Raw genomic sequence first — 12,204 nt, forward strand, 5'->3', positions numbered from 1 at the left:
CAGAAGCATACACACCAGTGATTTACTCTTTGAGCGTAAGCCAAGGAGAGCCAAATCAGGATGCATATATGTAGAAAACTTACAAAGAAAATCGAGACAATGCTGATCACAATTCAGGAAAGGTACTATGCCTGGTAAGCTGGGAGAGGACAGAACGTATGAATAAGCACAGGTGGTAGCCTTGAAGGTGGTGGCTTTCCAGCCTTAGGGAACAACACAGTCACCCGAGGGTGGCTGAAACGCAGGTCTCTGGGTCCCACCAGCATTTACTCAGTAGGCCTGGACTGGGGCCTGGGAATTTGCATTCCGTGCAAGTTCTGGGCGGTGCTGCTACTGGAAGCTGCTGCTCCAGGACTTGGCCAGAACATCTCTGTGTGTTCAGCTCGATGGTGAAAACCGGATTCTTCATAATTGACAGTGCCTTGCCTTTCTCTTTCAACACAAACCGTAAACAGTTTTGATTTGATGCTGACATACTCTTTGCGACACTGCATACTTTTCCTCCTATGTTCTCCCCGGAATGGCGCATCTAGTCAGTAGGTTTTCTGGGCCTGTATCAGTAAAAATACTTCAGGAGTTTCACTGGTGGCTTGTTCAGCCGCTTTGTTTTCCGCTGGGAAACACATTGGCAAATTGAGCACTGGGTGGAAAATAGGAGCTCCTGGCTGCTCTTCACTGTGAAAGTAAAGCTACGATGGAATCAAACTGTGTTGAGCTATGGTTTAAGCAACGTACAAATACTTTTCATTAGATGCTCATGATGATGCTTACTGCTAAAATGTTTTTTTCTTTTGCCAGCACATCTTTAATAGAGAACTCGTTACATACTGCAGATGGATTTGTGTTTCAGTGTGTTCTTACACTCCTAAACTTTTTTTTTTTTTTAAGATGAGGTTTCACCATGTTGGTCAGGCTGGTCTTGAACTTCCGACCTCAGGTGATCTGCCCACTTTGGCCTCCAAAGTTCTTGGATTACAGGTGTGAGCCACCACACCCAGCCTAAACTCTTAAACATGATGTATCAACATTGTATATTGTTTTTAATTTAATTTTAAATTATGGATCTAGCATAAATAGCATAATAGATTTCCTAATTTAGGTCACTTATAAGCAAGTATATTTAGTGTTTTGGGTTCTTTATACAGAAATGCCTGTCATCTTTTTGGAAGTTACAATACTTCTGTTAAGTATATTTGTCATGTCTTTATTAAACTAGGGCAGTGTTTTGTGGTAAATGAGTACACCACATTGTCAATATCCTACTGAAGAAACTAGAACATTTCTGTCTTCACAGAAAGTTTCCTTTCTGGGCAGTCTTCCCCATATCTACCTGGCAACCACTGACGTCATTTTTATCACGATTGATGTAGCTTAACCTGTTCCAGAACTGTGTGAATGGGGTCACGTGGTGTGAAATAAACTCCCATCAGCTTCTTTCGTTCACCGTGACGCCTGTGTGATATTCACCCGTGCTGTTGTTTGTATCAGTGGTTTATTCCTTTGGGGGCAGTGGGGGACTAAATTGTATCTAGTGAAAAATATATCACAATTTATCTAATCTGTTCTCTTGATGGGCACTTAGGATGCTTCCAGTTGGAGGCTATTTTGAATAAACTGCTGTGGACATTTGCATACAAATGTGTGTACGCATATTTTCATTTCTCTTGGGAATTGCTAGGGAGTCATATGGTAAAAGTATGTTTGACCTAAGCTGTGAAATTATTTTCAAAAACACTTGCCACATTTTCATTTCCACTAGCAATATCTGAAAAGCCGGATGATTGCTTCTTTTTTTTTTCTTCTTTTTTTTCCGCTCTTGTTGCCCAGGCTTTTCTGCTCACTGCAACCTCCACCTCCTGGGTTCAAGCAATTCTCCTGCCTGAACCACCATGCCCGGCTAATTTTTTGTATTTAGTAGAGATGGTTTCACCGTATTAGTCCGGCTGGTCTTGAACTCCAGACCTCCCAAAGTGCTGGGATTCCAGGCATACGCCACCGTGCCTAGCCCAGCTGCTTCATATCTTTGCCAACATCTGCTGTTTTGTTTTTAGCTTTACTCATCCTACTGTGTTGAAAGTGGCAACTCATTGTGGGTTTCATTTGCATTTCCCCCATGAGTACTAAGGTGAAGTGGTTATTCATGTGCTTACCATTGGTTTGTATATGTCTCTTTTGGTGAAGTACTTGCCCAAGTGTGTTACTTCTTTTAAATTAGGGATGTTTGTTTGTTTGTTTATTTAATTTATTTATTTACTTACTTTTTTGAGACAAGGTTCCCACTCTGTCACCCAGATTGGAGTGCAGTGCTGTGATCATAGCTCACTGGGCCTCAACCTCCCGGGCCTAAAACGATCCTCCAGCTCTAGCCTCCTGAGTAGCTGGGACTATAGATGTATGCCAGCATACCCTGCTTATTTAAAGCACATTTTTTGTAGAGACAGTTCTTGATACATTGCCAAGGCTGGTCTTGAACTCATGGCCTCAAATTGTCCTCCAGCCTCGGCCCAAAGTGCTGGAATTTCAGACGTGAAAAGCTACTCTCCAGGCCTTACAAACTTTTTAGATATTTACTAAGGAACATTTTATATTATTAATTTTCTTTAGTCTTTGCTGCTTTTATTTCTTTTCTTTTTTTTTTTTTTTTTTAAACACACTCTTGCTATGTTGCTAGGCACCAGGCTGGAGTGCAGTGGTGCAATCTCGGCTCACTGCAACGTCTGCCTCCAGGGTTCAAGCAATTCTCCTGCCTCAGCCTCCCGAGTAGCTGGGACTATAGGCGCGCACCACCACGCCCAGCTAAATTTTGTATTTTTAGTAGAGATGGGGTTTTACCATGTTGACCAGGATCGTCTGGATCTCTTGACCTTGTGATCCGCCCACCTCGGCCTCCCAAAGTGCTGGGATTATAGGCTGAGCCACCGCGCCCGGCCTCTCTTTTTTATTTCTTCTATTTACTTTGGTGTTAGTTTGCTCTTCTTTTTTTTTCCTTCAGTACTATTTATTAGCCTTTTTTCAAATAAAAGGTATTTAAAGCTATAAATTTGCCCCCCAAAAAAGTTTTTAAATTTTTCTAACCCATCGTTGGCTGCATCCTACAAATTTTGATATTTTTATTACCATTTAAAATATGCTGTACTTTATTTCTTCTGTGATCCAAAAGTGTATTGTTTAAGTTCTGGGTATGTGCGTGATTTCTAACTTCATTCCATGTGTTTGGATAATATACTTGGGGATACTCTAGTCTTTTGAAGCTTTTCGAGACTTATTTTACACCCAGGCTTGTGGTTTATCTTGCATTTGAAAAAAATGTGTATCCTACAGTTTCTGTGTATCATGTAAGTATCACGTAACTCTGGTTAGTAATGTTGAGTTCCATTCCTTCCTGTTGTTTTGTGTGTGCGAGTGTGTGGTCTGCTAATGAGAAGACGGGATTAAAATCTCTCTGATCGTGGGTCTGTTTCTCCTGTTAGCTGTGCCCATTTTGTCTGATGGATTGTGGTGTCCTGTTACTGGATGCGTAGCAGTAGCTTTGTTACGTAGTTTGGGAAGTTGTTCCATTTTTTTCTTCTGTGACACTCTGTCTCCACATCTGCTTTGTCTCACATTAATCCTCAGCTTTCTCATGCTCATTCTGCCTGCTATATCGTTTTCCATCCTTTTAATCTTTGTATTTTTATATTTAAATGACATCTAATAGACACCCTGTAGTTGGGCCTTCCTGTTTTTCACGCAGTCTAACCATTTTTTTTTTACTGCGTTGTTTAATCTGCTTACATTTGATGTAGTTACTGCTATCTTTCTTTTGCTGCTTCTCCTTGTTTCCTTGTTTTGGTGGGGAGGTATGGAGTCTCACTCTGTTGCCAGGCTCAAGTGCTGTGGTGCGATCTCGGCTCACTGCAACCTCCGTCTCCCAGGTTCAAGCAATTCTCCTGCCTCAGCCTCCAGAGTAACTGGGATTACAGGCACGTGCCACCACATTTTGTTAATTTTTGTATTTTTAGTAGAGATGGTGTTTCACCATATTGACTAGGCTGGCCTCGAACTCCTGACCTCATGATCTGCCCACCTCAGCCTCCCAAAGTGCTTTGATTACAGGCATGAGTCACTGTGCCAGGGCTCCTTATGTTTTTTTAAAGTGTACAATTTCTTTTTCTTTTTTTCTTTTTTTTTTTGAGACGAGTGTCACCCTGTCACGCAGGCTGGAGTGCAGTGGCATGATCTCGGCTCACTGCAACCTCTGCCTCTGGGTTCAGGCAATTCTCCTGCCTCAGCCTCTGGAGTAGCTGGGACTACAGCCACGTGCCACCACGCCCAGCTAATTTTTTTTTTTTAGTGGAGACAGGGTTTCACCCTGTGTTAGCCAGGATAGTCGTGATACTGATCTCGTGATCCGCCTACCTCGGCTTCCCAGAGGTTGGGATTAGAAGCCTAACCACCGTGACCAGCCCAGTTCATTGGTTTTTATGTATTCACAAAATTGTGCAACCATCACCACTATCTAATTGGAGGATACTTCCATTACACATTACCCTACAAAAGACACTTTGTACCCGTTAGCGATGGCTACACATTCCGCCAACCCCAGTTCCAGCATCACTGTTCTCCTGACTGTCACAGGTTTGAGTGTCATAGGCACGTCTCCTAACTGGAGCCATGTAGGAAGTGTCCTTTTGTATCTGGCTTTTTTCACTTAGAGTTATTTTTGAAGTGTTACCCATCTTGTAGCAGGAATCAGTACTTCATTCCTTTTTATGGTCAAATAATACGTCATCGTGTGGATACACGCTTGATTCTTCAGTTCGTGGGCATGTGCGCAGATGTTACTTGTTGGCTATTATGAATTCTGCCGCTTCGAACATATGTGTGCAAGTCTCTGTGTGGATGTGTGTTTTCCTTTCTCTGGCGTGTGTACCTGGGAGCTTCCTGGAGTGGCCGGATCAGTTGGTAGCTCAGTGCAACTTCGTGAAACTTCCACAGCAGCTGTGCCCCTTAGCGTTCCACTGCTGTGCGTGAGGCTGCAGGTCTCTGCATCCCGGTCAGCACTTGTTACTGTATGCTTTTTGTCGTCCAACATTACAGTGGGCGTGAAGGGTTAGCTCAGTGCGGGTTTGACTTGCATATCCCACGTGACTAAGGTGGAGAAACTTCTCTGCTGCCTTCTGGTTTTGTTTCTTTCTTGGTCCTTTAATGCTTTCTTTCAAGCATGTGAATTTGTTTTAAGGGTATCACTTTATTTCCACTATTGGCTTCTTCTTCGTGTGTGTGTGTGTGTGTGTGTGTGTGTGTGTGTATTAGCAGTTGTAGGGCAAACAATATACATTTAAATTATCTAGAGCTGTTCAGAATTTGTATTGTACCTATTTGTGCTTTACACTTGAGACTTCTCACTTCAGCTATACAGAATTTAGGTTTCATTAAAAATAGCCTTTATTGGCCAGGTGCGGCGGCTCAAGCCTGTAATCCCAGCAGTTTGGGAGGCCAAGGCGGGTGGATCACGAGGTCAAGAGATCGAGACCATCCTTGTCAACATGGTGAAACCCTGTCTCTACTGAAAATACAAAAAATTAGCTGGGCACGGTGGCGCGTGCCTGTAATCCCAGCTACTCGGGAGGCTGACGCAGGAGAATTGCCTGAACCCAGGAGGTGGAGGTTGCAGTGAGCCAAGATCGCGCCATTGCACTCCAGCCTGGGTAACAAGAGTGAAACTCCGTCTCAAAAAAAAAAAAAAAAAAAAAAATAGCCTTTATCAATTTAGAGATAAATGTTGGGTTTATTCACTTTCTTGGTTACCCAACATAAACATTCATAACTGCATGTAAGAATCTGTATTATGTACGTTTCTCTAGTCAAACACAATGTTTTACATTGATTTTCACTTAATCATATTTTCCTTTAATTTCAAATAACCACGATATTAACTTACTTGGCTCTCATGTTTATTTTAATCTGTTGGCTGTAGTAGCTGTTCTACAGCCCGGGATAAAAACTGTTATCTTCATGATTTTGGCCTGGTCTTTTTTAAGCTTCAAGAATACGCGCTTTATCAAGTATTCTTACAGAGTCTTTTACTTGCTGCCGTACTGGAACCAGCATCTTTATCTCAGTCCAGTTAACAGTACTCGTGTTAAATGTGGCCTCACTGTGTGTACATGTATTCATTTGCTTTGCAAATGGGAGGGGCAGTTCGAGTTTTCATCTTATCTCCATTCTGGGAAGCCTGGTGCCATAGCTTTATCGATCCGCTCTAGAGAGACCGTGGCTGCCTTTCCATGTCCCTAACACATGCCTCAAAGAACTCAAGAGCCTTCTCATGCTACTAAAATATGAAAACTAGCTGGGCATGGTGCCTGTAGTCCCAGGTACTCTGGAGGCTGAGGCAGGAGAATCGCTTGAACCCCGGAGGCCGAGGCCGAGGCTGAGGCAGGAGGCGGAGGTCGGTCTCTGTCTCTCACTCTCTCTCTCTCTCTCTTTCTCTCCCTTTCTCTCTGGGAAAATAAGAGGTAATTAAGAGCCATGCTTGAATCACTGCACCCGGCCAATGCATCAGATTCTTAAAAGTGTTTTCTATCCTATAGAAGGTGAAGAACCACTAAATCAAAAGAATTAGCCTGATTTTTACCTTCCTGGTGCCTTTTTATTCAAATCACTCTTAGCCTGTACCTTTGCCCTCAGGAGGTTTTTTTCCCCATTCACTTTCTGATGTTGAAAAGGAGATGTAGATTTCTAGGAGAAGGTTGATCTGCATACACGGAAATGGAACTGTCTTGGATTGTAGGCCCTCCAGCATCTCCCGGTTTAAGGTGCATGGAGACAGATGCCTTAAGAGCTTTTAGCAAAACTGGTTTTTGTTCTTAGTCCGTCTTACTCTGCCACCCTGGCTGAAGTGCAGTGGGGAGGCCTCGGCTTCCTACAACCTCTGCCTCCTGTGTTCAAGAGATTCTCCTTCCTCAGCCTCCTGAGTAGCTGGGATTACACGTATGAGCCACCACGCCTGGCTAATTTTTTTTTTTTTTAAGTAGAGATGGGGTTTCACCATGTTGGTTAGGATGGCCTTGAACTCCTCACCTCGTGATCCGACAGCCTCGGCTTCCTGGACTGCCGCCACCGCGCCTGGCCAAAAATGATATAATTTAAACTGAGTAGGACAGTAGGCCTGTTGGAAAGGAATCTCAAACAGGCAATTCTTTGAGACAAGTAAGGGCTTCCAGACAGATGGTAGGCTAAAGGAGCTGCTCTGGGGGTACACAGTGTCTGGCGGCTGTGCCTGTACTTTCTCAGCCTCACATTGGAATAAGAAAGGTCTGGCTCCCCGGCCCAACATCTTCTGCACATCCTACAGTGAAGCTGCTATCTGGTGAAACGATACAGATTTCACTGATTCCGTGTTTTATTTTATTGCAGGAAAAAGCAGACCCTAGTGTTTGTGAAACATGGTATACGTTAGAAATTCTTGAAAGCATGCGATAAAGAGATTTATTGCCAAAGGATAATTGTCTTCTTCACACTTCTGGCTACTAAAAAAGTAGTTTTTTTGTTTTTTTTTTTTTTCATAAAAACCTTTTTCATTTTCAAATTCACCATTACTACGCTATCTACATTTTAATGCGAGTTTGAACTCCTCTTTGCCTGGCTCCTCACTCCTGCAGGGGTGGCAGCAACTTCACAGACTTTTGGAGAGGCGACCAGTCCAAACCCTGCAAGGTTCAAGCAGGTATGAATGGCCAGTGCTGGTATCCTGAGTGTGAATGCTGCAGTCCAGGGAAATGTGTGAAAGCCCTGATCTGTCATGCTGCATCTGATAAGCTACTCGCGTTTTCCCCAGCGAGATAGTAGTAGGGGAAAACGTTTCTTCTCTGAAAAATCAAACTGGGCCGGGCGCGGTGGCTCACGCCTGTAATCCAGCACTTTGGGAGGCCGAGGCGGGTGGATCACTAGGTCAAGGGATCGAGACCCTCCTGGTCAATGTGGTGAAACCCCGTCTCTACTAAAAATACAAAAAATTAGCTGGGCATTGTGGCGCGTGCCTGTAATCCCAGCTACTCAGGAGGCTGAGGCAGGAGAATTGCCTGAACCCAGGAGGCGGAGGTTGCGGTGAGCCGAGATCGTGCCATTGCACTCCAGCCTGGGTAACAAGAGCGAAACTCCTTCTCAAAAAAAAAGAAAGAAAAATCCAACTGTTTAATTTCTTATCTGCCTAAGCCTCCTTAATTTTTTCCATCAATATTTTCTTTGACTTTGCTGCAGATATAACTACCGTAGGTTATAAGTCATCATGGTACATGCGTAACTTTAAAATGATACCAATAACTTCTTTAGGCCTCTTTATTATTATTTAAAAAAAATGTTCACATCAAGCATGAGGAACTTTTTTTTTTAATAGTTTTCTTTTTTTGCTACTGAGTCTTGCTCTGTCACCCTGGCTAGAGTACAGTGGTGCGATCTCGGCTCACTATAACCTCTGCTTTCTGGGTTCAAGCAACTCTCTTGTCTCAGCCTCCTGAGCTGCTAAGTCTACAGGCGCACCTCCCCATGCCCGGCTTATTTTTTGTATTTTTAGTAGAGATGGGGTTTCACCATATTGGCCAGGCTGGTCTTGACCTACTGACTTCATGATCCTCCTGCCTCTGCCTCCCAAAATGCTGGGATTACAGGTGTGAGCACCTCGCCTGGCCACATGAGGTAAATTATATCTTGATTCTTAATAGTTGAGATGTAAAATCACCGTCTCACAAAAACAGCCCTTTTTTTTTTTCACGCAAGGCTCATTTAGGAACTAATTAAAATGCATGGCCAGGCGTGGTGGCTCACCTCTGTAGTCTTAGTACTTTGGGAGGCTGAGGCAGGCAGGTCACCTGAGGTCAGGAGTTCGAGACTAGCCTGGCCAATGTGGTGAAACTAAAAATACAAAAATTAGCCAGGCATGTTGGTGGGCGCCTGTAATCCCAGCTACTCAGGAGGCTTAGGCAGGAGAATCACTTGAACCTGGGAGGCGGAGGTTGCAGTGAGCTGAGATCACGCCATTGCACCCTACACTAGGCTGCAAAAGCAGTCAATTAAAAAAAAAAAAAGCCAGGCACAGTGACTGACACCTGTAGTCCCAGCACTTTGGGAGGCCAAGGCAGGTGGATCACAAGGTCAGGAGACCATCCTGGCTAACACAGCGAAACCCCCCTCTCTACTAAAAATACAAAAAAACAGCCAGACATGGTGGCGGGTGCCCGTAGTCCCAGCTACTAGGGGTGCTGAGGCAGGAGAATCGCTTGAATCTGGGGGTGGAGGTTCTAGTGAGCTGGGATTGCGCCACTGCACTCCAGCCTGGGTGACAGAGTGAGACTTTGTCTCAAAAAAAAAAGATCATTTACACCTAGGTGTGGTAAGATGCACTTGTAGTCCCAGATACTCTGGAGTCCAAGGTGGGAGGATTGCTTGAGCTCAGGAGTTAGAATCCAGCCTGGGGAATACAGTGAGACCCCCATATGGGGGAAAAAAATTAATACAATTATAGGATTGCCAGACTCTACCAAAGAAAAATATTTTAATTACCATCTAGGTGTCTTAAATGTTCTCTATAAAAAAACTGTCTTCAAATTTTAGTATACAGACTTGGGAGGATTGCTTGAGTCCAGGAGTTCAAGACCAGCCTGGACAACATGGTGAGACGCCATCTCTACCAAAAATTAAAGAAAAAGGAAATGTAGAATGCAGTGTTTTGTAACATGCCCTAAAGCTCATGTAATAGAATGTAAAATCAGAGTTGCACATCACTGTAGACATTTGTATTCTGGAGGCGCTCCCGCCTTTGTATCTTAAAATGAAACATAAATTAGCTTAGGCCAACTAAGAGTTTCTCTTCTTCTTTTTTCTTGCCTCCTAAATCAGAAACCCAACTTTGTCCTGTGTGTCTGAACCACAGAATGTCTGTGTAGACGTACGCATAGAGGGTGAGACTTTGGCCTCAGCTTCATGGTCTACACATGTGATATTATGCTTTTACCCATTGCACCAGAATGCTGTTTGGGCTTTAAAGTCAACCTGTTGTATAAAAAAACTTCTTTATGTATTTCTCATCCTTGATAGTTGACAGAACACAATCTCCATGTATATAGGCAGAAGCTTCATTAGGGGCTTTCTATTACTTTTTTATTTCTGCTTTCTGTGTAAAATTTGTCAGCTGGGCCAAACGTGGTTACCTCACACCTGTAATCCCAGCACTTTGGGAAGCCAAGACAGGCAGATCGTTTGAGCCCAGTAGTCTGAGAACAGCCTGGACAGCATAGGGAGACCCCCATCTCTACAGAAAATACAAAGATTAGCTGGGTGTGGTGGTGCATGCCTATGGTCCCAGGTACCTGGGAGGTTGAGATGGGAGAATCTCCTGGGCCCAGGAGAGCTGCAGTGAGCTGAGGTCGTACCACTGTGCTCCAGCCTGGATCACAGAGCAAGACTCAGTATGTTTAAAAGAAAAACAAGTCTGTCAGCTGTCAGATCTCGAGTTCCCTCTCTCCGTCTCTCCTTCTCTCTCCCCTGCCCCCACCTCACTTCTTCCAACCATCCTATATTTTATATTAATGTATTTTTGTGTTCGGGCCCTGTTCTAGGCCTCAGACATTCCACAGCTACCTAGAGGACATCATCAACTACCGCTGGGAGCTGGAGGAAGGGAAGCCCAACCCTCTGAGGGAAGCCAGTTTCCAGGACCTGCCTCTGCGCACTCGGGTGGAGATCCTGCATCGCCTCTGTGACTACCGGCTTGATGCAGACGACGTCTTCGATCTCCTCAAGGTAATGCTTAACTGGAGAGCTGTTTCCCTAGAGCTGTGAAAAGCCAGCAATCAGAATGTAAAACCCGAAGATACGAAGCCAGAGTTTGGCTTGTGGTACCAGGCATGGGGTTCTTCATTGCTAATAACAGTGTATATAAAACCGTGATGGCTGTAGCCAAGGAAATGCCGGATGTACATCCCTATGGAAGTACTTTATTTTGGTCTGATTTCTAGTCTGCTTTCTTTTTCCTGTACGTGCACTGGGTCCCAGCTCCGATAGGTATGACCAGAGGACCCTGTTTGTTCTGTCGTCAGCCAAACCTGCAACAAAATTAGCTACCGAATTTTATTTCCCAAGGTCTAAATTGGATTGAATATAATTGAAATTTCTGCTGAAATCTCCGAGAACTTGAAATCATATATGGTAGTGAGGTTCATCCTCTGCACACATCCACATGACAAAAACGTGTTGAAGAGGGAAGCTGTAGCCATCTCTGTCCGCCCCCTTGGTGCGGTCATCTGTTTTAGAAGCATATCCTAGAGGGAGGGTGTGCGTTATTGCTTCCAGTCGTAGAGACGTTGCTTTCTAATCCTGTTCCGTCATCAGTGATTAAATGTGGTGATGACTTCTCAGTTGAGCTCTGTGCATGGACACATTACAAAATTCACTGTGTCATTTAGAACAGTCTTTGCTGCGGATTCAGGGACTTCAATAGCAGCGGGAAGGCCAGTGCAGGTCAGCCCCCAAGGTAAATCGGGAGCCCTGTCGCTGGAGCTCAGCTGGAATGAGAGGTCGCGGGAGGTTACGGCGTGGCTGCCACAGAGGATCCCGTGGGCAAAGCTTGCCCTGCGCCTGACCTGCCCGCTTGTACTTGTCTTGCCTTTTGTGTGTACTCACATACAGCAGCAGCAGCTCCCAGCCAGTGTGTCAAGTGCTCATCAAGACTGCTGTTGGGTTCTCTCTTTTGTGAAAAGGGAACGATGGTGGGGGGCGCTGTCGTATTGCCATGTGTTGTTCTTCGACGTAGGTACCACCCTTTGATTGTATCTGTGTTTCTTACTCCGATCAAAAATTACATGTAAGGTACTTGGGCATTTTAGATTTGAGGTGTTCCTTAGTCTGAATTCAGAATCCTCATTTTAGTTTTTTCCTGGTGCCTTTTGTTTCCCATTTCCCCAAACCCCCGTTTCTTGTTCTGCCTAGGGTCTGGATGCAGACAGTCTCCGCGTGGAGCCATTGGGTGAAGACAATTCTGGGGCACTCTACTGGTATTTCTATGGAACACGAATGTACAAAGAGGACCCGGGACAAGGAAAATCCAACGGAGAACTCTCTTTGAGCAGGTATATTCTTTAATGTCAGGGCATGATAGCTACTGTATTAAAATGTGATTAAATGCATCGGAATTCTACAGCACAGTTTCTTTTTTCTAATGAATGA

The 12,204-nt window shown here is 44.3% G+C and overlaps 1 protein-coding gene across 8 annotated transcripts in view; it reads left to right on the top strand.

The window, feature by feature from the left end:
• Positions 1 to 12,204, top strand: part of CECR2 (CECR2 histone acetyl-lysine reader) — a 190,351-nt gene that overhangs the window by 113,097 nt on the left and 65,050 nt on the right. For all 8 annotated transcript variants that reach the window (XM_035282811.3, XM_035282914.3, XM_035282860.3 and 5 more), the window contains exons 3-4: positions 10,599 to 10,782; positions 11,968 to 12,107. In XM_035282811.3, coding sequence (XP_035138702.3) covers positions 10,599 to 10,782; positions 11,968 to 12,107 — 324 coding nt within the window. The remainder of the gene's footprint in view (positions 1 to 10,598; positions 10,783 to 11,967; positions 12,108 to 12,204) is intronic.

The sequence above is a fragment of the Callithrix jacchus genome, chromosome 1, assembly GCF_049354715.1.
Source record: "Callithrix jacchus isolate 240 chromosome 1, calJac240_pri, whole genome shotgun sequence".
Lineage (NCBI taxonomy): Eukaryota > Metazoa > Chordata > Mammalia > Primates > Cebidae > Callithrix > Callithrix jacchus.